The sequence below is a fragment of the Martes martes genome (genome assembly GCF_963455335.1).
Source record: "Martes martes genome assembly, chromosome: 15".
Classification (NCBI taxonomy): domain Eukaryota; kingdom Metazoa; phylum Chordata; class Mammalia; order Carnivora; family Mustelidae; genus Martes; species Martes martes.
Genome location: NC_137903.1, coordinates 13671631 through 13696269, shown reverse-complemented (window position 1 = coordinate 13696269; position 24639 = coordinate 13671631). Strand labels below are relative to the sequence as shown.

At 37.7% G+C, this 24639-nt stretch overlaps 1 protein-coding gene and 1 pseudogene across 2 annotated transcripts in view; one reads left to right on the top strand and one right to left on the bottom strand.

Moving 5' to 3' along the window:
- Positions 1-19690, top strand: part of SPATA17 (spermatogenesis associated 17) — a gene marked incomplete at its 5' end in the record, with an annotated part of 182122 nt that extends 162432 nt beyond the window's left edge. Inside the window, 2 exons of the mRNA XM_080823976.1 lie at positions 15402-15484; positions 19333-19690. Of these exons, the coding sequence (XP_080680102.1) occupies positions 15402-15482 (81 nt within the window). The 3' untranslated portion in view covers positions 15483-15484; positions 19333-19690. The remainder of the gene's footprint in view (positions 1-15401; positions 15485-19332) is intronic.
- On the bottom strand, positions 1735-1889 carry LOC308356030 (large ribosomal subunit protein eL39-like; annotated as a pseudogene). Its single transcript has one exon. The product of its transcript is annotated as a large ribosomal subunit protein eL39-like (transcript).
- Positions 19691-24639: the final 4949 nt, after the last annotated feature.

The window sequence follows — 24639 nt, the reverse complement described above, 5'->3', positions numbered from 1 at the left end:
AACCAACAAGTAAAAAACATCATTTGATGAAAATGGTGTACAGGAGGAGATAGACTGGCTTTTATGAAGGCAAGACAATATTACTTTTATTTTAAAATCCTATGACTAGTTGACTCCAAGGGTAAGATTTGTACTTTTAGAGCCATTAAAATAAGTAGAAAATTACCCTTCATTTTGGTTAGCTGTGCCTTTTAAATTAGCTAGTTTATTGTTTCAGGGGTGTTCGCATTTTCAGTTGGTACTTAGAAAATGAGCAAGATATGTTATGCAGAGGCCTCCCCTCCAGCTAACCAAGAAGCAATAATAAATCCCATCACAAAAACTTAGATGTGAACACTTTCAAGGAACGTGGAGGAAAAATGCATCTTTACTTCTTTTGTAGGGGGTTCACTTTTTCTCTCTGGAGCCCACAGTCAAAAGAAACAAAACAAAACAAAACAAAACCTAACCTTGACTAAGTTTAGTTATTGCTATAAAAAAAATTTCTCCAGCTGCCACTTATCCAGATAACGCATCAAGTATTATTTCTATGTGAATATTTTTCTGGCTAATTACTTTTTGACAGGAGACACCATTTGTGGTTGAATGAAAGAAAGAAATAACCATTATTAGTAGTCCTCTTTATTTCTCCAAATCTCTCTCTTGGGCTGTGCTACTTAAGGGCTATAAATGCACCAGTGGGAATTAGAAGTTATGGGCTAGGCCCCACCACTGGCGGACTATTGGACACCTACCTCTTCATGGGGAGCCAGAATGGTGTCAGTGCGTGTTGCGTGAGGATTGCATTAGCCGTGGCAGTCCTGTTGAGGACGTGATGAATGGAGCTCTGTTCACAGACGAGGCCATGCTACCCCTTCACACTGGCTACAGAGAAAAGGCAGTGAATACAATGCATTATGCAAGGGCCTCTACTCCAGCTAACCAACAAATATGAATAGGTCCCATCAAAAAAAAAGAACCTTGCTTGATGCTTACCTGCTTTCGGCACTGCTGATGTCAAGTGCACAAACAGGCTTTAGACATCAGAAAAGTCTTAAGGCAGATAAATCGGTCTTTTTAGGGTAGCTTAGTGGATTTAGGTTACTTGAAATGACACTAATGTTGTAGTGACAAATTTGGTGGTTGTGATGTTCTTAGTTTGCATGGTTACATTCTCATCACCTTCAAGTTTGCTCAAATGTCATCCGAGACCAGGTGTTCCTGACTACGTGATTTGAAATTGCAGGCCCTTACTCTATTTCTCCCTACCCTGTTTCATTTTCCCTCATAGCACTTACTGTTATCTGACTGATTTATTTACTTATTGTCCATCTGCAGTCACTAGAAATTTAAGTTTCATGAAGACGGGAATTTTTGCCCGACTAATTTCATTGCTCTACAGCCTAGAGTAGTGCTTGGCCTAAGTTGTCATTTAACATTTTTTTCGAAAGAAAGAAAGAGTGAGTGAATAAATGAATGAAACCAATTCTTTTAAAGGAGCAGAAAGAAATTAAATAAATAACTCTTTTTTTTTTTTTTTTTTTTTTTTTTAAAGCTCAAAGGCCTCATGTTTATTACCAAACCAACCCACCGGTGCAGAGCTATAGTAACAGAAAAATCTTTCGCTGATAAATGGTATCTATTGGCCAGGCAGAAAGGTGTTTACAGGGTGACAGCATAGAACACACGATCTTTAAGAAGCTTAATTAAATACGTGGTGCCAATTAGGTGTGTCATCGCGTGATGTGGGACGCCTTAGAGACCCAGCTTGGTTCTCCTCCAGTGCCTCCTCTTGGAGTTGTACCTGATTTTATTACCAGTTTTCACCTGAATCCACTGGGGAATGGGACGATTCTGCTTTTGTTTCTTGGCCTGGAATCGCTTGATCTGAAAGTCTTGTGAGAAGACATGGTCAATAACAGCAAGTGGCACACAGCAGGATGGCGGCGAAAAAGAGCATAAGATAACTCTTGATGATGATATGAAAATCTAGGTTTGGTAGAGGGTTTTGAGAATTCTGTTCATTGAAATCTTCATTTATACTCAGAAATTATACTGAAATGAAAACATCTTCATAAAACTAAAATGTCAGGTTATAATTGTATTATAATATATAATTATATATAGTAATATAATTATATAATAATATAATTATACAGTTAATGTTCGCAAAAAGTTATTTGCAACCCATTCTGTAAGGAATACTAAAGAGTGCTGTATATCCCTTAGTTCATATTTTTATTCGTGTTGTCATTCATTCGTTTGTTCATTCAGCATAGTTTGTGCCCTGGGAGGCACGGTATCTTTAGTGTTCTGGTGAATATTTAAGTCCACACAACAGTGAGTGCGCCGTGATAGAGCTTGACTATGCAGGAGGCACTTGATAGATTCTTGTCTTTGAGGTGGTCACTATCTGTAAAGTCAGCATGAACACTGAGTCAGTGAATCCTGAACCTAATACAGGGTTAGGTTCCTGAGAGCCTGTGGTCAACGTTTCTGTCAACTAGCCAATACATAACATTGTTTTATGTGTGTTTCTTTTGAAACTAAGTAAATATATATTGTTGATTCATTAACATCTAACTCCCAGCTAACAGCACTGTAACCCCTGCCTGAGTGCAGGTTAGCTAACAAACATCTTTTCTTCTCAAGGAACATAGTAGCCTTCCTGACACCCAGGAGCTCTAGACAGCAAGGCAGCCCTGTGCTTGGGGTCCATTTTAAACAGTGAAATCACCAAAAACAGGCACAAAAGATGAAAAAGGTAGTACTAAAATTAGAACACAGGGGGACACTTATTTACAGAGTAAGAGCTGGAATGAAAAAGCAGATCAGCTGGGATGTGTGCCTCAGGGGACTCAACTTTTTTCCACTCTGCTTGTATCTGTGAGTGACTGTGAAAGCACTATGGGTATTGATTTGGGGGCTATAGATGAATTTTAGTAAATTTGTGAATAAGGAATCCAAATAGTAAAGATCAATGGTTAGTGTTCTTATAAAGAAGTCATCATGGTACACATTGCTCTAGGGTGTTTCCTGGGAAATCTGGGCATTATCATCTTTGCAAAACAGAGTCACAGTGAAAAGTCCTATATTTCCATTCAGTCATGATTTCTGAATCCTGATGGGTCAGGCACTGTAATGGTGCTGAGTCACAGTGAGAAGTCTTGTATTTCCATTCAGTCATGATTTATTGAGTCCTGATGGGTCAGACACTATTGGTGCTGGTGATGTAGTATACAAGACAAATACACCCTCATAGAGCTCACAGATGAGTACGTTTCTCACTTTTTCACTATTTTCTCCTTTGCTGCTTCTTTTCTCTCTCTCTCTCCCACATACTCTCTCTCCTTCTCCCTGTCTTTTCTCTCTCTCTCTCCCACATACTCTCTCTCCTTCTCCCTGTCTCATTCTCCCTGTCTTCTCTGTCTCTTTCCCAAACACGTTTAGACGCAGATTACTGAAGGTACTGAGGGACCTGGGTATAGCATCTCCTGGCTGGAAAATGGAATATTCCAGAGAGTGGAGGGGACTTTAGAAGGACCCTCTTGGTGATGGAGAACTGGGCACATAGTTTCCATCTCCTGTTGGCTTCTAGAGTGACAGGGTTGAATGAGAGGATGAAGAGGTGCTATTCCAGTAGGCTCACACTTTGAGCAGATTTGTGGTTTCCCCAAGGCCATGTCTTTATCATTCGGTCATTCCTTCAGCCAAATAATATTTACCAAGCCCCTACCATACACTGTGCTAAACCTGGGGAATACAACTGTGAAAATTGTGTGGCCCGTCTTTTAGCAGATGTTTGCCCTCTTGAGAATTGTCTTAAAGTACCAAATTACCTGGAGGCATTCAGTTTTTTCCTACTAAGAAACATGCAGTATTTAAGAATGTCACAATCCTGGTTTCAGTTCTTACTCCCAATTCTAAGTGGTTTTCCTTATTCTCTTTTCTTTTCTTTTAAGATTTATTTATTTATTTGAGAGAGAGCACGAGGGCATGGAGGTGGGGCACAGAGGGCGGTTCACAGGAGGAGAGGGAGAGAGAATCGCAAGCACACTCCATGCAGCGCACAGAGCTGACATGGGGCTCAATCTCACAACCCTGAAATCATGACCTGAGCTGAAACCAAGACTCTGACACTCAACCAAATGTGCCACTAGGCACCCCTGTAAGCCATTCTGGTACACTCTCTCTGAATACTTTTGCAGCCCATTTTCCAGTGCACTAACCATATGCAAGCCCGAACTTTCCTTTAGTGCCAGCTTCATACAGCATTCCCTCTATTTAAGATGGGCTGTCTTTCTATATGAAAATAATGTTCCTGGAACCTCTTACCCTGGTATCATTAGCTTTGTTACCAAACCAACTAAAAAGCTACACAGATCATTCTAACTACCAACATTGAATCAAGTTGGATGTTCCATTTCAGAGACTTTTATTTAGATGACATTTTTACTGTTTTTAGTTGAAATTAAGTGGATAAGACCACATTTTATATGTACGAATATATTTCTATATCTTGATCTATTCCTTCTGATATATCTTTACATCCTGTATCTCTCTTATTGCGGCCATAATACAGAAACACCATAATGCAATGAACTGGTCATACAAGAAACTCCATTACTTACCTTTCACTTTACATATCTGGCCTGCCATTTCCCACCTGTGCGTTTATAACGAAGGCTATAACGATGGAAGAGGAGCATGAACTAAATAAAAGAAAACAGATAAAACTATTAAAATTGTAGCTAAGAAGAAAGATATATCTGCCAAGAAGAAAAGTATATAAAAATGGAAAAAGATTCAGCAGAAACTCAAATATATAATACTGGATTTTGGATGTACCCAATTGAAATGAAAAATAGGGATGTGTATACTGAAGTCAGATATAAATAACCTTTGAATAAACAGCTGTTCAAGGTTATTCATTCACAACTATTCCCTCCACCCACCCCACTCTTTAGGGTATCTGAGAATTTCTTAGTTTTGAAAATAGCTAACACTTATCAAGTCCTTGCTATATGCCAGGCACTGTTTTAAATGCTTTATACATATGGACTCAACAACATACTCAAGAACGCTATGAGTAAAGTGTTACTATTTTCATGTTATTTCATCTCATCTCTTTCAAATGAGGAAATAAGAATTGCAGGGGTTAAATTAGGTGTCCAGGATCACAGAACTCTTGAGAATGAAGCTGGATTTCAAACCCAGGCAGCTTGGTTCCAAAGCAATACTACCTCAGAGTAGAAATCGTAAGAAAGTTTTCAAATTACAGTTGCAAATACCGTCCATGATACGCTAAGCATAATGTAATATACACATGAACTTGATTTTCTTTCCACGTTCAGATTGACAGTGCATCATGAACTTGGGATCAGCTAGAAATGGTTTCTTTGAGAACATACACAAATGGTTTAATTGAAAGAATGACATGATAAATCCTAACACTATGGGATTGAGAAGAACACAAATAATAGAGAACACTTTAGGATGTTTTCCTGAAACCGCAGAGTGAACAGGGAGAAGACACTAACTTCCACAACTTTTCTTTTTTTTTTTTTAAAGATTTTATTTATTTATTTGACAGACAGAGATCACAAGTAGGCAGAGAGGCAGGCAGAGAGAGAGGAGGAAGCAGGTTCCCTGCCGAGCAGAGAGCCCAATGCGGGGCTCGATCCCAGGACCCTGGGATCATGACCTGAGCCAAAGGCAGAGGCTTTAACCCACTTAGCCACCCAGGCGCCCCACTCCTACAACTTTTAACCATACTCTTTTGTCAAAACTAGAAATGCTCGTGCCATCATAGCATCTTCTGCATGTAATGAGAGCAAAGTTTGATTGTACAGGAATAGTACAGGCTATCTTTTAAGACTGCCTACAAACTCTCATTTGAAGACTATGGAAAATCCCACATGCAAACTAGACTTAATTGCGGTCTCATTCAGGAAGTATTTTCAGTTAAAATGTATTTAGTATTCAGCTAAAAGTTCTTTGCACCCCCCCTTTTTTTTAAGTTCTAAGAAAAATATTTGCAATGCTTTAGAGCTATTTTTTTAATATTTAAAAAATATTTTAAGCTGAACAGTATATGTATAACCTTTGATTTCTGTCTTGTCCTTCCAATCTCGGAGATTTTGGTGCGCTGTGATGTTATCGGGACTGTCCTGCTTATCAACCCTGAAGCGGGTTGTTTAAGTACTCAGTTGTATCTGGTGAAAAACCTTAAATAACTAGATAAACAGTCCAGCTGCCAACCTAAAGTAATCTTACACTTAGGGGGTGAGTGGCCCAGGAAATTTGCTCTTTGTCATTTTGACTTGGGTTTGAAAATGGACCTGGGCTGCATTCCAGCTCAAAGAGCCGTTCACTTCCAAAGACTCCTAAATTGTCCCAAGGAGCTCATTTTAGCAGTGGATTATTTGTGTTTGGCTGGGCATCCTAATAGCAAAAGCTGTCTGCTTTGGCAAGCAAAGGCTATGGCAGGATTTAGAATTACTGTCCCCAGTGTTTTTCTTGATGAGGTTATTTTTCAGAAAAGCACCCCCCCCCCTTTTAAAAAGTGACACTGCATGAGTATTGTGCAGGTGGTTTTCTCGAGCTCAGAAGTTTCCCATGACAGGGTGGCCTGTTCTATGTATCAGAGGCAAATTTTGAACAAATGAGAACAGCACCAGATTTTCTCCCAAACCAAAGCTTGCTTTCTTTTTTTTTTTTTTTTTAAGATTTTATTTATTTATTTGACAGACAGATCACAAGTAGGCAGAGAGGCAGGCAGAGAGAGGGGAGGAAGCAGGCTCCCTGCTGAGCAGAGAGCCCGATGCGGGGCTCGATCCCAGGACGCTGGGATCATGACCTGAGCTGAAGGCAGCGGCTTTAATCCACTGAGCCACCCAGGCGCCCCCCCAAAGCTTTCTTAATGGCATATTCATCTTTTGCTATACCGTAGGTAACAGTTACTGGTTAGTTAGGGCCGAGTAAGAATTTGGGGTTTTAAATTAAAAAAATAAAAGTGATAAAGAATTTGTGAAAAATTTTCTTTTAGGGAATAGAGAGTGTAGGTACTTGAAAAGTCAGTGCCTGTTTATCTACACAACTGTAAATGCCTATTGTCTGACTCTCCCACTAGCCCGGGAGGTCTCCTGGGAAGACACGACTAAGTGTCAGTTACCATCCGTCGGAAGCTGACTAGCATGGTACTTACACACTGTAGATGTTCAGATGTTAGTGGAAGGCCCAGGTGAGACCATAACACAGGATTAAGTCATGCTTCACTCGTTGTATTAGAGGGGTCCACAATTACCTACACAAGAAGAGCCACAGGACTGAAGGCAGAACATGTTAAAATTTCTACTTACATGAAGTTTTACCTCATTTGTATACCTGTTTAACATGACATTTTGCTATCACAGTATTATACCTGTAAAATTTAAAACAAATAATCAGACATATATTCAGAGTGCTTGTTCAAGATATTTTTGCTGATGGGGATTATGATCAAAATTTTCTGAGTCCTGCTTCACTTCGTGACTGCTCCATAATTAGTTTCTCATGGGAGCCAATGGAATTTATTTAATTTGAAATAAAGAACGTAATAGGTAGATTATGAATAGACTTTAGCCATTGAAGGAAAAGGGGAGGAAAAAATTAGTGCTAAGTGCCAGATATTTTATCCTGGTTAATCCTTACAACAACCCTGTGAGACAGGTTATCTCCATTTTATAGATGATGAAGCAGAAGGAGTCAGGAGGTGGTTCCTGTGCTCTTATTTTCTGGAATAATTTAAACAGAATTGGTAACATTTCTTCCTTATTTGGTAGAAAACATCAGTGAAATCATCTAGGCCTGTTTGGGAAGATTATCAATTATTGGTTCAATTTTTTAAAATAGATATAGGCCTGTGCAGGTTATCTCTTTCTCCTTGTGTGAATTTTACTAGATTGTATCTTTCAAGGAACTGGTCTATTTCACGTAAGTTATCAAGTTTGTGATCATAGAGTTGTTCATAATATTCCTTTATCATCCTTATTATATCCATGGAATCAGTCATGATGGTCCATTTTTCATCTCTGATATTAGTAATCTGTGTCTTCTCTCTTTTTTCTTAGCCTGGCAAGGTGTTTATCAATTTTACTGATCTTTTCAAAGAACTGGCTTTTGGTTTTGTTGATTTTCTTTATTGAATTCATATGTTCAGTTTCACTGATTTCTGCTCTGATTTTATTTTCTTCTGCTTACTTCAGATTTAACTTATTCTTTCTCTAGTTTCCTAAAGTGAAAATTTAAATTAGTGGTTTCTGCTATATTCAGTCAGTACTATAAATTTCCCCCTAGGCACTCCTTTTGTTGCATCCCACAAATTTTGGTAAGTTGTACTTTAATTTTCATTTAGTGTGAAATATTTTTTTTTATTTCTCTTGTTGATTCTTCTTTGACCCAAATGTATCTAGAGGTATTTTGTTCAACCTCCAAATATTTGGGGCTTTTTCAGCTATCTTTCTGTTACTAATTTCTAGTTTCATTCCATTGTGATCTAAGAGTCTACTTTGTATGATGTATATTCTTTTGAATTTGTTGAGGTGTATTTTATGGCCCCAAATGTGGTCTATCATGATGAATGTTCCATGTGACCTGGAGAAGAACGTGTCAGCTATTGTTGTCTATAAATGTCAGTTAGAGTTGATAGCTGTACTTTTCAATTGTGTACCTACTGATTTCCTACCCACTGGATCTGTCAGTTACTTAGAAAGGGGTGTTGAGATCTCTAACTACTACAGTGACTATTTCTGTTGCAGTTCTATTGGTTTTGCTTCATGTATTTTGATGCTCTGTAGTCACGCACATACACTAAGGAATGTTATGTCTTCTTTGAGAATTGACCCCTTTATTTTGAAACACCCATCTTTATCCCTGTTAATTTCCTTATTCTGAAGTCTATTTTGTCTGAAATTAATATAGTTACTCCAGCGTTCTTTTGGTTAAAGGTTAGCATGGTATATCTTCTCCATCCCTTTACTTTTAATCTGTTTGTGTCTTTTTCATTTAAAGCAGGTTTCATGGAACCAGCATATATTTGGATCTTGTTTTTTGTCCAGTCTTTGCTTCTTTATTCATATATTTAGACTATTCATATTTAAAATGATTGTTAATATAGTCAGATTAATGTCTACTGTATTAGCTGTTTTCCATCAGTTACCTCATTTGGTCTTTTGTTTCTGTTTTGTTTTTGCTTTCCACTTTTCCAGGCTTCTCTAGTTTTATTCAGCATTTTACAAGATTCCATTTTCTCTCCTCCCTTGGCATATCAATTATACTTATTTAAAAAAAAATTCTGTGTGTTTGCTCTATACTTTGGAGTACACAAATAAGACTCATCAAAGTCCACTTTCAAATAACTCTGTACTGCTTCATAGGTAGTTCAGCTACCTTATAACAGATTATTCCAAACCCCACCCCATTCCTTATAGTATTGTAGTCATTCATTTACCTCATCCATAAGCTATAGTCCCTGATTATGTTCTACTTTCTATATTGTACATATTATATATTATGTATGTATATTATTATTTTGAACAAAATGGCTACCTAAAAGGTAATTAAGAAAAAAATGAAAATAAAAGGCTTTATTTTACCTTCATTTATTTCTTATATAATGCTCCTCACTTCTTTTTATTTTTTCCGTGTTTCAGGATTCATTGTTTATGCACCACACCCAGTGTTCCACGCAATACATGCCCTCCTTAATACCCACCACCAGGCTCACCTCCCTCCCCTCTAAAATCCTCAGTTTGTTTCTCAGAGTCCACAGTCTCTCATGCTTCATCTCCCCCTCCATTTTGCCCCAATTCACTTTTCCTTTCCTTCTCCTAATGTCCTCCATGTTATTCCTTATGCTCCACAAGTAAGTGAAACCATATGATAACTGACTCTCTCTGCTTGACTTGTTTCACTCAGCATAATCTCCTCCAGTCCCATCCATGTTGGTACAAAAGTTGGGTATTTATCCTTTCTGATGCCTGTGTAATATTCCATGGCATATGTGGGCCACATCTTCTTTATCCATTCGTCTATTGAAGGGCATCTGGCCCTTTCCACAGTTTGGCAACTGTGGCCATTGCTGCTATGAACATTGGGGTACAGATGGTCCTTCTTTTCACTATATCTGTATCTTTGGGGTAAATACCCAGTAATATAATGCTTCTCACTTCTAACCTATTTCATTTTCCATCTCTCTGATAACTTCAAAGTTTTCTTTCTTTAGAAAAGAAATTGTATTTCTTGCACAGGAGGGCGACCTGTGACAAATTTCTTTATTTGTTATTGAAATATTTGTTTGTCTGCAAGTCTTTGTTTCTCCTTTACTTTTGAAGGATAATTTTTCAGATACAGAATTGTAGGTTGGTGATTATTTTCTTTTAACACTTTCTTACTCCACTCTTGCTTGAACAGTTTCTGCAGAGAAGTCCAATGTAATTCTTATCCTTGTTCCTCTGTCTGGAAGGTGGTTTCCCACCTGCCCCCACTTTGGCTTTTTTCGAGAATATGAATATGTGGGTGTAAATTTTTGATGTTCTCTGAGATTTCTGAATCTGGTTTCATGTCTGTCATTAATTTAGAAAAAATTTTAACCATTATTACTTCAAATATTTCTTCTGTTCCTTTTTTTTTTTATGTCTTCTGCTTCTGATGTTCCCAGTATGCATGTTATACCTAATGTGATTGTCTAACAGTTCTTGCATATCTGTTCCATATCTTGCATCTGCTGGTTCATCTTTTTCATTCTCTTTTCTTTTTGCGTTTCAGTTTTAGAAATTTCTCTGATTCTTTCCTCAACCATGTCCAGTTCCTACTGAATCCATCAAAGCCATTTTTTATTTCTATTATAGCGTTTTTTATTTTTAGTGTTTCCTTGGGTTCTTTTTTAGTTTTTGTCTCTCTGCTTGCTTTACCCTTGTGTTCCTGTGTATTGTCCACCTTTTTACATTAGCACCTTCAGCATATCAGCCGTAGTTAAATCCCCGTCTGACAATTCCAAAATTTCTGCATATCTGAGTCTGTTTCTGATGTTTGGTTAGTCTCTTCAGATTTCAGTTTTTGGGGGGTTTGTTGTTGTTTGCCTTTTAGCATGAGTTTTAATTTTTTGCTGGACTCTAGACTCTAGATATATCAAGTGGAAAGAACTAAGGAACATAGGCCTTCAGTGTGAACGTTTTTGTTTTCTGCCAAGGAATTAGGCTGTTCACTGTTGACTGTAGCTGTGGTGTCAAGCTAAAATTTTCTTCAGTGTCCTTTTCCTTCTCTCCCTGTTTTGTTTTGGTTTGGTTTGGTTTTGGTTTTTGGTTTTTTTGACTGTAAATAGAGACTCTTAAATGGAGTCTCAGACTTGTAGTTATTTTGGCTCGGATCCCTGTGTTGTTACACAGGAATCTAATGATGGGTTGGTAAGTTGTGGGAAGAGGACATTCCATAGTCCTCTGATTAAGTCTCAGCCTTAGTGAGTCTTATTTTTCTTCCTTCATATCAGTCAGGCTTGGATGATCCCTCAGGCTGGTAAAATAGTTGGACTCAAGACAGGCTTTATTAAGGAGAACAGAGAGCTCAGATGGCTACTTTTTCCCTCCCTCTGCTGGAAGCAAGAGTGAGGTTCACAGTGTGAACCCGGTAGGCCTCCTAGTAGTAAAACTCAGGACAGCATGGGAACCCCGCTACGATGGGGTGCCTCGGAGTTCTTAACTCTCAAATGGCCCACCCTGAGCCACCAGCAACTGTCAGTTATGGTTGAAGGTATTCCTGTGATACTGTCTTTGGTGCACTTTTCTTTCTGAGCTTCTGCTCCCAGTAGCTTGTGATCCTTCGTATCTGCCTGTCTCTCCCCTTTGCAAGGCAGAAGTTTGCCCTGTGACCTCAGTTTTCTGAAGTATCTAAGAAGAGTTGATTGGAAATCTGTTCAGCTTTTCCTGTTGTGATGATGGGAGTGATGACTTCCAAACTCTTTACATATTGGACCAGAAACTAGAGTCCACATGAGTAAACAAATTCAGGTAGATTCAATACCTCAACCAAGCTGAAAACACTAGTAAGTGGTAGTCCAGGGATTCCCACTTGGTTCTGGGTAGGCTAGAGCTTGGCATGGGGCCCAGCACATGTTTGACAAATGAATCAATAGCTCCAAAGCCAGGCCAGAGCCCTTTCCACTATATAATACCACCATTGTCAAAAATCAGTGATTAGGTGAGGTCTAGGGTATCAGAGAATAAAGAGAATAACCAAACAAAAACTTCCTCAATAAAAAAAAAAAAAAGAACATTCTTAATGGTATTAGTGAAGGAAACAAAAAAATTACTTACATAATAAGGGAAAGAATTAGTATAAAGTCAGCCTAATCAGCACTAGAATACTTTGGTCAATGTGGACAACTAACTGAAATGTAAGAGGTAAATAAACCTTGGGCTACACTATTTCCATTTTTATCCATTTGGTAAGCTGCTTCTAGAAGGGTGTTCAGAATATGAAAGTGGTTTACAAGACAGATGCAAGGGCGATTTGGAAAGTGAGGCCTTTGGAGGAAGAGCACTCTGTTTCTGGAGAAGCAGCAGCTGAGGATCCGTTGAATAGGCCTCCAAGCACACGAAGAGCAGGCCCACCTCTGCCATTTACAGAGCCCAAGGCCAGAGCAATGGAAGCCACGTAGTATATGATTGAAAAGTTACAAATCAAGTTAACTGTTAAATAAATATGTTCTGTCATTCTACCATAATAAAAATACTTCTATGGGGCGCCTGGGTGGCTCAGTGGGTTAAAGCCTCTGCCTTCGGCTCCAGTCATGATTCCAGGGTCCTGGAATCGAGCCCCACATCGGGCTCTCTGCTCAGCAGGGAGCCTGCTTCCTCCTCTCTCTCTCTCTGCCTACTTGTGATCTCAATCTCTGTCAAATAAATAAATAAAATCTTTAAAAAAATTAAAAATTAAAAAAATACTTTTATAACAACATCAAGAACTACATATAAAATTAAGAATGAAAGTTGGCAAAATATCAAAGATAACAGAATTTACTAATTGTTCCCATGACTGGGTTATCTGTTGGTTGGGTGAGTAATAAAATAAAGACACACAAGTTATGCATAATTACGTATTCCATATAATTTCTTTTCTTGTATTTCAGCAGAATCATTAATTTATATTTTTTTAAGTTTTTATTGTTTTTAGAATCAAGATTCTAATTATTATATTATCAGTAATGATATAAACCAGATTTTAAAAGAAAATTTAAATCTATTTAAAGTGTGTACAGTTTGAATACATTTTTAGCAATTGTAAATTAAAGTAAATGTAAAAAACAAAAATTTAAACTTACTTATATATCTAAAAAATGAGTTACTTTAAGTATTCAGAATCTTCTGTTATGTCAAAATGAGGAATAAATTTAATTAATAAATATCAAAAGTTTAAACTAAGATCATTTAGATAAATTTAATATTTTCATTTACTTTTTTGAAATTTAAATTATTACATGTATTTATAAAACTGAAACTATTCACAGTCCTAGGTTTCTGAGTTCATCAAGTGCCTACATAAAAAAATCACTACCATGCTTCACACGTATACCTAAATTTCATACATTCAAATTTAAGAGTAGTTTGAATTATTTACTGTTGCAAAATATTCCTGCTGTGTCAAGGGCAACTCTCGCAAATACGGTATCAATTCCTGAGTACCTCTGGAATCACAGTTTGGAATAAAAAGAAAGCAAGGGTATGGCTGTTTGGTGCCCCAGAAAAATAATGCTCGATTTTATGAGGTTCTGCTGCATTTATGCTATCCAAGAGGAAGGATTTTATTCAAATTGATTGTTTTTTTTATCTAAGCATCTTTGTCACTTAAATTCATTTCATCCTTGAAAGTAGTGTCTGTTACAGCATAACTGTCCTTCATGTCACTTGGGCTTAGTCACTTTCATTTCACTAACACAGAGCAACAGATGTGAGCTGCTCCCTGGGGCCTGAATAGCATTAGTCATAAAAACAGATACTTCGGGTTCAGAGCTTGGCTGCGCCAGGGTAAAGAGCCAGGTCCCTGGCGGCAGACACACTCGCTGTTCTTCGGTACCTTTATGTTTTGTGTGTTTGTAATGTACGACCCTCTCTGAAAGAGGTGGGCTCAGGGTGGAGGTCCTTCTTTCTGGGGTTTTCTTAAAGGGAAAAAAGGCAAAAACTGTCCCAAATCATCTCCATTAAGAAAAGACTCCCATAGGAGGAGACACATACAGTTTTATCTGGTCTGACTGTTATTTGCAATATTCACTGTTGATTTAGTACTTTACTTCTTTAATTTATTTGCCTTCTTCACATGCATGAAGGGCATTTTTATCCTCAATCAGATGCTGCTTCTCTGGTTACTGAGTAAAAGAATGATTTTCCCTCTAAACGCCTGTAACATTCCTTTGAATCAGTGCTGTGGTACTTGGCACAGTATATCACCTTTCCTGTTTGATTCATTTGGTCAACAAATGTTTATTTATTTATTTTTAAAAGATTTTAATTGTTTATTTGACAAAGACACAGCAAGAGAGGGAACACAAGTAGGGGGAGTGGGAGAGGGAGAAGCAGGCTTCCCACTGAGCAGGGAGGCCTATGCAGGGCTCTGTCCCAGGTCTCTGGGATCATGATCTGAGCTGAAGGCACACGCTTAATGACTGAGTCACCCAGGCGCCCCAACAAATGTTTATTTTTTACAAAACAAAGTACCTACTCCTATGAAGCTTATGCTGTCATGTGGGACACAAGATAAATAAATATGTAATATCAAGGAAGGGTAATTAAGAAAATAGAGGCCAGCTGAGGTGATAGAAAGTTTCAGGAGTGCTGTTTTGTATATACAGAAATCTGGGAGGGCCCCTTTGAGCAGAAATGCAGTAAAAGGAGGGAATGAGCCATGGAAATAAGTGGAGAAGAGGCTGTCTAGATGGAGGCATCTGTAAGTATAAAGACAGAGGAAATGTGTCCAAGTAAGCAGAAGTGTTGCTAAAGAAGACTCAATGAGGGGAAATGTAGAGGAAGATAAGCCACATCAGAAAGGACCCCAAAGCACAGCTATGTGGGGGCCTTATAGGTCAAGATGAAAAATACAGATTTGTGAGTTCCTTGAAGACAGGTGAGTGCATCTGGCCTTTGCATCGCTCAGAGATTTTTAATAGTGCTACCCAGAGCCATGGCAAGCTATGTCTGAGGAAGCTTCGGTGCCTCTGGCTTTCAGCTGATAAAATTTAACTGCCAATTTTGTCTTATTTGAGGATATGGTGGGAAACTTGAAGTGCAGTTAAGTGTCTAGAAATTTAATATGACATAAATTATAATGAAATAATAATAGCAATACAAAGTCAGTAAGATCTCCGTGGTAATCTTTGATCTTTTTCTTCCCAGGATTTCCAAACTGTATTACCATCATTTGATCTCTTCTCAAAGTATGGAAAATTATATTCAAAAGCTGGACAAATTATCTAAAGGTATGCATTTTGGCTAAGAAGTACTTCAAAAAGTATGTTAAAAACATTTTAAAAAATCAAATGAGATTGACTTTAATCCTCAAGCATTTTTAAAACCATGATATAATGTTTATATATCATACGGCTCCATTTTTCACTCTAAATTAATGGTTTTTAACATTCAAAAATTACGGATTTTATTTTTCAAAGCTTTTCTCCAAAGAAAACTCAAAATATATTAATAGAATTGACAAAAATCTGAAGTAGCCTTTTTCTGTAAGTTAATTAATACAATAAAATCGTTTTACACAACTCGGTGAAAAAATATTGGTAGTGTCCAAAAGCTAAAATAGTTTAAAATACTATTTTCAGTGTGTGTGTTATTTGAAATATGAATTGTCTTTAGGGGATTCCAAATACAGAATGTCTAGGATCTCTGATTATCAGAGTTAACAGTATAGAGAAGAACAGAGATACCCACATAAACTTCAAGATCACAGAAGGAGCTCTCAGTGAAAACCGTTTAATTGTTGAGGAGTCGTGGAATAGGAAGTGATTAAAATCAAAGTAAGACTAATAGGTGCCCTGGCACTTTCAGCCTAATGTAAAGGAGGTATCAGATGAAGACAGCAAAGATCACTGTAGTTGAAGGAAAAGAGGCAGGAATGCGAAATCCCGCTGGATGGAATTCCCAGGTGTACGGCACCGAGAAGTGAGGGGAAAGCACTGGCAGGAGAGCATTGGAAGGAGCACAGAGTAGATTCAAGCAGCTTATGTTTGTTCTGTAGATTTAGTGTTGTATCACTTCTCCCCCACTTACAACTTTGGAGGCTTCAACTCAAAAATTAGTGTGGTTAATGTAGGTAGTAGCATCTACCTCTTGACTACTCCAAAGGAATATAGGAAGGGAAATACGAAATATTCTGAGCTAATAGAAAAACATAGTGCCAAGCGGAATTGTGGTTTCTAAGGTTTATGAAGTACCATTGCATATGGGAACATTTATCTAGTATTTGAGATTCACAGTATGTCGTAATGGAAATAAAATTGTTCATATTTGTGTATGACTTCAGATGTTAGTTCAGAAATGCAGCCTGGAAGAAATCAGAGAGGGAGACAAACCATGAGAGACTCTGGACTCCAGGAAACACACTGAGGGTTACAGAGGGGAGGCGGGTGAGGGGGGGGAGGGTAAACTGGTGATGGGTATTAAAAGGGCATGTTTTGTGATGAGCACTGGGTGTTATATGCAGCTAGTGAGTTGTTGAACGCTGCATCAGAAACTAATGATTGGTATATGTTGGCTAACTAAACATAATAAAAAGAAATACACAGTCTGTTTATAATGGGAAAAGGTTGAAAACAATATGAATACTCAGTATACGGTAAGTTAAATAAGACATGAATACAAAACTATGAAGACATTAAAAATGTTAACAAAGATCTTTACCTATTAATTTGAAAAATGCCTGTATTTCTAAGAAAAGAGGGCTGAATTCAAAAGGTTGTGTAGTATGACTCCTTTAAAAAAGGGGTGCGTGTGTGTACATGTCTGTGTATACACATACATATATAATGTGTATATATGTATAAAAGCACACTTGAATGTGCTTACTTGTATATTATATGTATATGTATACATTCTTATAGGGCAAAATGTTAATGATAGTTATCTCTAGCTAGTGAGATTATGATTGCCTTCCCTTTTTGGGTGATACTTCTTTGTAGTCTCATTTTATAAAATTTGTATCTAATCAGACAAAAAGAAAGTGTTAAAACAAAATACTCCAATAGGGACTACTTGCTCTTGTCTACCAATTACAAAAACATCTTGATTTTATTCTATTCAATCATAATAATTTAGACACAATTATCTTCTTTTTCTGAAGACAAAATAATTACTTGCTAAATTATTTATAAAGAAGACAGGGATGAGTAACAAATGTTTCACATTACTTTTAATTAAAAAGAGTGCACAATGCACAGATATGTGACAGAAATATGTGATAGAAATTTAAAAAAATGTTTGCTAGCGCTTCTCTTGGATTTTTAACTATTTTGTAAATTGAAAATATTATCAAAATGTCATCTCCCCTTCTTGGAAAGGAAATTAATGTCTAGTGTTTAATTTTGGTAAGTGAAGGGTAGCAGCCTTAGCTGCGGCTCTCCTATTAAGATTTAATTTCACCAAATACGACAAAGTGCTTCTGTTCTTTGTAAAGAAGGCCAAGACGGGGACACTCACACCAAAGTGTTGAATAAAGATGCCATAGTAATTTTTAAAGCTATCTATTTGATTGCTTCAGCTTCAAGGTAGTTCATCACTTCACTACAATTCACCCAACATTGCCTCTTACACCCACACTACGTTTTCCCATCAGGCCGATTAGAATAGTGATGCCTTTACCAGATTAATCTTTCTTTCCATAGCATGCCTCTATTTAGGATAAACAGAGCCTACACTACCCATTTTGATTAATACACTAAGATTTCAGCCACTGAAATTGCTGAGAGTGAATTAGATTTTAAACACACACATATTTTAAAATCTTTTCTCTGCCTAGAATATGACTCTTAGTTTCTTTAGTTTTTCTTTGTAACTAACAGGTCATTTTTGTAACCTTTGATAGTTTCTTAAAGGGGGCTTGGTTGAAATCAGATTGTACTGTGTTGCATCAAGGGCGTGAATTGCTTTGCTGTCTTTTTAGCTACATTCATCTTTGCAGGCAGAAGAGTCTCTTTAAGGATTTGAGTGAAGAAAACTTAGCAAAATGAGGTGAAATCATTGGTTAATCTGGCATTGATGTGAGCTTTCTTGCATTATGTGTTCCTTAAGTTTTTCACATTCTTCTTTGTAATGGGCCTTGGTCCAGGCTATCTTTCTGCTAAAGTGTGGTTCAGTTTTGAGACCAGATGAATTAAGTTTTAATTAAATTACACATGGAAACCAATGTACTCCCCCCACCTTTTCATAGGAATTTGGTATATAAATGACTCAAATAGCTGAGAAAAAATTAAAATGAAAAATAAGTTTGGTTAGCACCTGTGTAAGGAAAAAGAAACTGTATGAAGAGAAAGTAATAACCAGGCATATAAATATATATGTGTGTGTGTGTGTGTGTGTGTGTGTGTGTGTGTATTTATGCCTGTTGGGAGGGGGGATTTTTTTAATTCGACAAGAGAAATGATTAAATATTGTCACTCAGTTTGACACTATGTGAATTTATAACCCTTTCCAACTTAGTCATAATGAATTAGCAAAAAAAAAAAAAAAAAAAGAAGAAGAAGAAGTAGTAGTAGAAGAAAGAAAGAAAACCTAAGATTTCTTTAGTATCTTTTTCTTGACTCTGTGGTCCTTTGACTAAAGATGATACAACAGCCCACTTGCCTATAGGAAGACATTCTGCTGTGTTTCTCCGTGACTGAGGCATGTGGGCTGAGCATCCCATGTGTCTAATGGCACACACCATCAGCTTTGGTTACCAGTACCTGCAGTGGTGTAGAATGAGGTTAGAGAATAGGATAATTCCTGCAGACAAGAGTCAAATCACAGCACAGCCTCTCAGACTTTTCACTGAGTCAGCTCTCAGGAAGGAAGACTTAAATAGAGAATTTGAGAACTCATCTTACTGGGTTCTTTTTCTTCTTTTTTTTTTCTTAAAAATTTATTTATTTATTTATTTGACAGAGCGATCACAAATAGGCAGAAAGGGAGGCAGAGAGAGAGGGGGGAGCAGGCTCCCTGCTGAGCAGAGAGCCCGATGCAGGGCTCTATCCCTAGGACCCTGAGATCATGAACTGAGGCTTAACCCGCTGAGCCACCCAGGTGCCCCTCTTTTTCTTCTTTCATTGTACTCTTTTGTTTTTAGAAAATGAAAGAAGACCAAATGTAAAAATGAGGTTAAGGTGTGAAGTGAGTGCGGAGTAGAAGACCCCCACTGCCTGGAATCCTGGATTCTACTTCTGTGGCTGCTGAGTAACCTTGACACAAGTCTCTTAACCTCTGAAGTGTTTCTCTCTCTTTCTGTCTGACTCTCTCTCTCTCTCTCTCTCCTGCCCTCTTTCTCTCTCATTTGTCCAAAGGAGAAATTGCAAACATCATTGGTTCATTCAAACATTCTATAGTTCTAAAAGTAAAATAAAAACATATCTTACAAAAAAAAATACATTTAAACCATACTTCTTAAAGTGATTCAATAAACTGTAATATTTTACATCCAACTGCTCATAAATTAATTATAGTGTGGATCTCTATACACATAGTGTGTGGATAGTGGGTCTTCTCCCTCTAAGAACATCTGTCAACAACTACTGGTGATCAAAAGTGCCATAAATGGCTCCACTGAAGTGGCCCTATTCTGACCCCATTGCCCTCGTCACAACTGATGAGACCAGTTTGGGTATCCAAGTTGAGTGCAGCCAGCATGTAAGTGTGAATGATGAATGGTTTGAAATATGAATGGTATGAAATGGTTTGGTGTGAGAGCTCTAGCCTAAGGAAGATGGGGACCCATCAGACCAATTAAAACCCCCTCAGGACACTGAACTTGCAACAGACATAGACCAATGGGTGTGGGACCAGAAACATAAGCTCCCTTAAATAGAGAAGACATTTGTGGGTCTCTGCTGCAAAGAGAACAAAAAAGTAGTCTAGTACTAGGGTTTTACCTAGTACATTGTATTCACCTAGTAAGTGGTTTCTGAATGAAAAACAAGTATCTGGTTAAGTTGTGAAATTTTAGAGTACACCTTCTAACCCTTTGAATCTTTCATAGCATTAGCAATGCATTAAGTATTTTGTAGGTGCTGGGTGAGTATTTCTTGATTCTGACTTTAGCACAAACTCGGAAGACAATTGGTTTGTATTAGAAAGAGTCTGAACATTTCCCACTTCAAAGCTACGTGGCAAGTCTTATGATTCAGTCCATAATCTTGCCCTTGTCTGTATGATAGGCTAAGCTGGAATTTTAAAACTGTTTAATGTAATGAGGGGATTATTCAAGGAATTAATATTTGTGAAGTCGTACAGGAAACCTTCACTTTTAAAACAGTTAACATTGATTTAGAGCCAAATTTGGTGGCGCACCTGGGTGGCTCAGTCAGTTAAGACTCTGCTTTCAGTGCAGTTCATGATCTCAGAGTCCTGGGATGGAGCCCCAGTGGGCTCCCTGCTCAATGGGGAGCCTGCTTCTCTCTCTCCCTCTGCCCCTCCACACCTCAATTATAATTGAGGAAAGCAATCTGTTTAATCTGGAAAACTACTTTGCTACATCAACTTACATAAAATCTTCTTTGTTCCTAATATGAGCCACTCAAGAAAGTTAGACATAAAGTCTGACCAAAACTAAGTGATAATTTGATTCCCATCTTTTTTTACCAAACTCAATTCTGAATGAATATTGACCCCCGTTAAAAACATGAAGAACACTGTGGGTGTTTAAAGGAATATGCCTTGAGAACATTCAGAGTTGGATAACCAGTTCTTCTGAAATCAAAATACTCATCAACTTTCTTAGAGTTAATCAGGTAATGTCTCCCCTCCACCAACCTATCTCTAATTTCTTTGAGGTCAAATAACTGTCTCTCATGATAAATGTCCTGTATCCAACATCTAGCAGAGCACCTGGCACACAGTAAAATATCTGTTGTATAAATGTTGTTAAGGAAGTTCCAAAAATCTTTCAAAGAATAGAAGCTATAAAATAGCAGATACTTTCCTAAAATAATGCCTATAATGGCACCATTGCTCATCTGAATGCATACTTTGTGGAATGTTATTTCTAACTGGTCTCATTTATGGTAGTTATGTTGTATATGATTTTGGATACACATTTGGATATACAGGAAGTTGGTTGATCCAGAAGTCAGGTTATGATTGCTGCTTGGGTAAATTGTTCCCTCTAGGAAATAATCTTTCATATCTGTAAATAGTAATTTTCCTTAATTATCCTTATTTATATAATATAGTATTGTGGTTATAAAGTCAAGTTTGCATTATTTTCTTTTTTAGTTTTTTTTTTTTTAAGATTTTATTTCTTCATTTCAGAGAGAGAGCACAAGCAGAGGGAGAGGGAGAAGCAGACTCCCTGCTGAGATGGGAGCCTGATGTGGGGCTAGATCCCAGGACCTGGAGATCATGACCTGAGCCAAAGGCAGACACTTAACTATCTGAGCCACCCAGGTGCCCCAAGATTGCATTCTTATTTTAGGGAAGTCCTGAATCTTTCTTACTGATTTTATCACCTTCTTATTCTGGTCCCTTAGATTTATAACCTACCTCTCCCATCTACACAGTGTCTGTTTATGGGCTCATTTTACCTTCAATCACATTTTTTTCCCCCTTCAGCTCTTTTAACTTTGCCCTAATGTTCTCTTCCATTTTACTTTTTTCTCCTTGTAAAATGGCCCAAAACCTTTTAGAAACAAAGTGGGATATTAATAAAATCACAAAATTGTATGTGGAACTTGTCTAAGATCATAGTGATGACTAGAAGCAGAATTGCTGAACTAGTAGAGCACACTTGATCCAAGTTCCAGATTATAAAAACCATTACATAGTGGCACCTGCCTTGCTCAGTCATAGGAGCATGTGACCCCTGACCTCCAGGTGGTGAGTTCAAGCCCCACATTGAATGCAGAAAATAGTTAAATAATATTTTTTAAATGACATAAAACATCAGACATCAGAATAAAAATTTTGTTGAAAAGTGAGTGAGTGAGTGAGTGAACATAGTTTGGGTTGGTCTATATTCTGTGGATTAAATTCTAGTCTTTAAGCTTATCTAAAACCACAGCTCATCCATCTTTTGTGTTACATCTTTTTTTAATTATTTTTTTATTTTTTTAATTTTTATTTATTTATTTTTTTATTTTCAGCCTAACAGTATTCATTTTTTTTGCACCACACCCAGTGCTCCATGCAATACGTGCCCTCCCTAATACCCACCACCTGGTTCCCCCAACCTCCCACCCCCCGCCCCTTCAAAACTCTCAGGTTGTTTTTCAGAGTCCATAGTCTCTCATGGTTCACCTCCCCTTCCAATTTTCTCAACTCCCTTCTCCTCTCCATCTCCCCATGTCCTCCATGTTATTTGTTATGCTCCACAAATAAGTGAAGCCATATGATAATTGACTCTCTCTGCTTGACTTATTTCACTCAGCATAATCTCTTCCAGTCCCGTCCATGTTGCTACAAAAGTTGGGTATTCGTCCTTTCTGATGGAGGCATAATAGTTCATAGTGTACATGGACCACATCTTCCTTATCCATTCGTCCATTGAAGGGCATCTTGGTTCTTTCCACAGTTTGGCGACTGTGGCCATTGCTGCTATAAACATTGGGGTACAGATGACCCTTCTTTTCACTACATCTGTATCTTTGGGATAAATACCCAGTAGTGCAATTGCAGGGTCATAGGGAAGCTCTATTTTTATTTCTTGAGGAATCTCCACACCGTTCTCCAAAGTGGCTGCACCAACTTGCATTCCCACTTGTGTTACATCTTTAATGATAAACTTCCTAACTCTTCTACAGTAACTCTTCCTAACTCTTCTTCACGTACCACTGCCAGTGAAAGATTCTAACTGAGAGAAATGGCATTAATTTGGACTGAAAATGTAACTGATTATTTGTTGTACCTTACAAAAAGCACACAGTGCCCCAAACACTTACCTGTTCTCCCATTTAGCAATTCAAAACTGTGAGAATAAAATGAAATCCCAGCTTGGTCTGTGGCTTGTGCTTGGGTTATTCCTTCTGGAGCTCAGTGTCCCCAGCAGGCTCCCTCACAAGGGCATAGTAGTGTGTTGCTAAGTACTCTTCCATGTCTAAACACTTCAGCTCATTGAGGAGGACATCACTTTGCTGCTGGTACTGGCAGATACAGTCACTTATCAGTACACTGAGTTTATTGTTCTCAGACTTGTATTTATGATTGTGAAATGCATCTCATTAGCACGCTGTGGTGTTAAGCAGTCCTTGCCACAAAGTGTGGCATCTGTACATGAAGCAATCCTGATACTAAGAAATGATGAAACTATGCATACTGGTTGGAGTAACTCACAGAAGCAAACAGAAGGGAAACATCCAGTGTGTGTTTAATGTTAAGTTGAGAAGTTAATTTGCAGCCTTACAGGGAGATTGTAAGACCCTACAAACCATAAGTGAAACCCAAGCTCCTATAATGAAACCTAATAATGATTATTTGTTAGGCTTACATTGTTCCGTAGTTAACCCATTTTTCAGCTCAAAGGTAGTCTGTGCTGCTTAATCTAGTTTAAGGAGTTTATATTTAATTCCAAACTACAACTACCTAACAAAAGTTAGTTTTCACACCCCTCAATGTGAAAATAATCCAACTGAATGAAAGTTCGGTAAAAAATAAAATAAAATAAAATAAATTAGGTGATTTATTACAAGTCATGTGAGTACAGAAATTTTTTGGTAAAAGAAGACAAAATTGCTACCCTCAACAAGTTACATTCAGTTGACATGACAAGTCTGAGGAGTAACTAAAAATGAAACATGGTTATTTAGTATAAGAAACATTTTAATTTGTGGCATGCCTAAAATGTGAGAAGATTGGATTAAAGTGGGATGGGAATAGTTAAGAACAATTTCTTGGAGGATACAAGAGTTGAGACATATAGTAGTAAGGACTTTGGATGGTTATGATGTGTCTATGTAGGTTCATCAATTATAACAAATGTGTCGCACTCCTGGGGGATGCTGATAATGGAGGAGGCTGTGTCTGTGTGAGGGCAAGGGGTATAGGGGAAACTTAAGTACCTTCCTCTCAGTTTTGCTGTAAACCTAAAACTACTCTTTATTTTTATTTTTTTAAAGATTTTATTTATTTATTTGACAGACAGAGATCACAAGTAGGCAGAGAAGCAGGCAGAGAGAGGGGAGGAAGCAGGCTCCCTGCTGAGCAGAGAGCCGGATGCGGGGCTCGATCCCAGGACCCTGGGATCATGACCGGAGCCGAAGGCAGAGGCTTTAACCCACTGAGCCACCCAGGCGCCCCATAAAACTACTCTTTAAAACAAGGAGTTTTAAAAATGGCAATTCCAAAATGTCAAGTAACTCTAACTCCCATCCAGTATCTTGGTGTGAATCTAAGTTTGTAGACTATCTTTATTAAACTGTTCGTATATAGCCATTAGAACTTGACATAC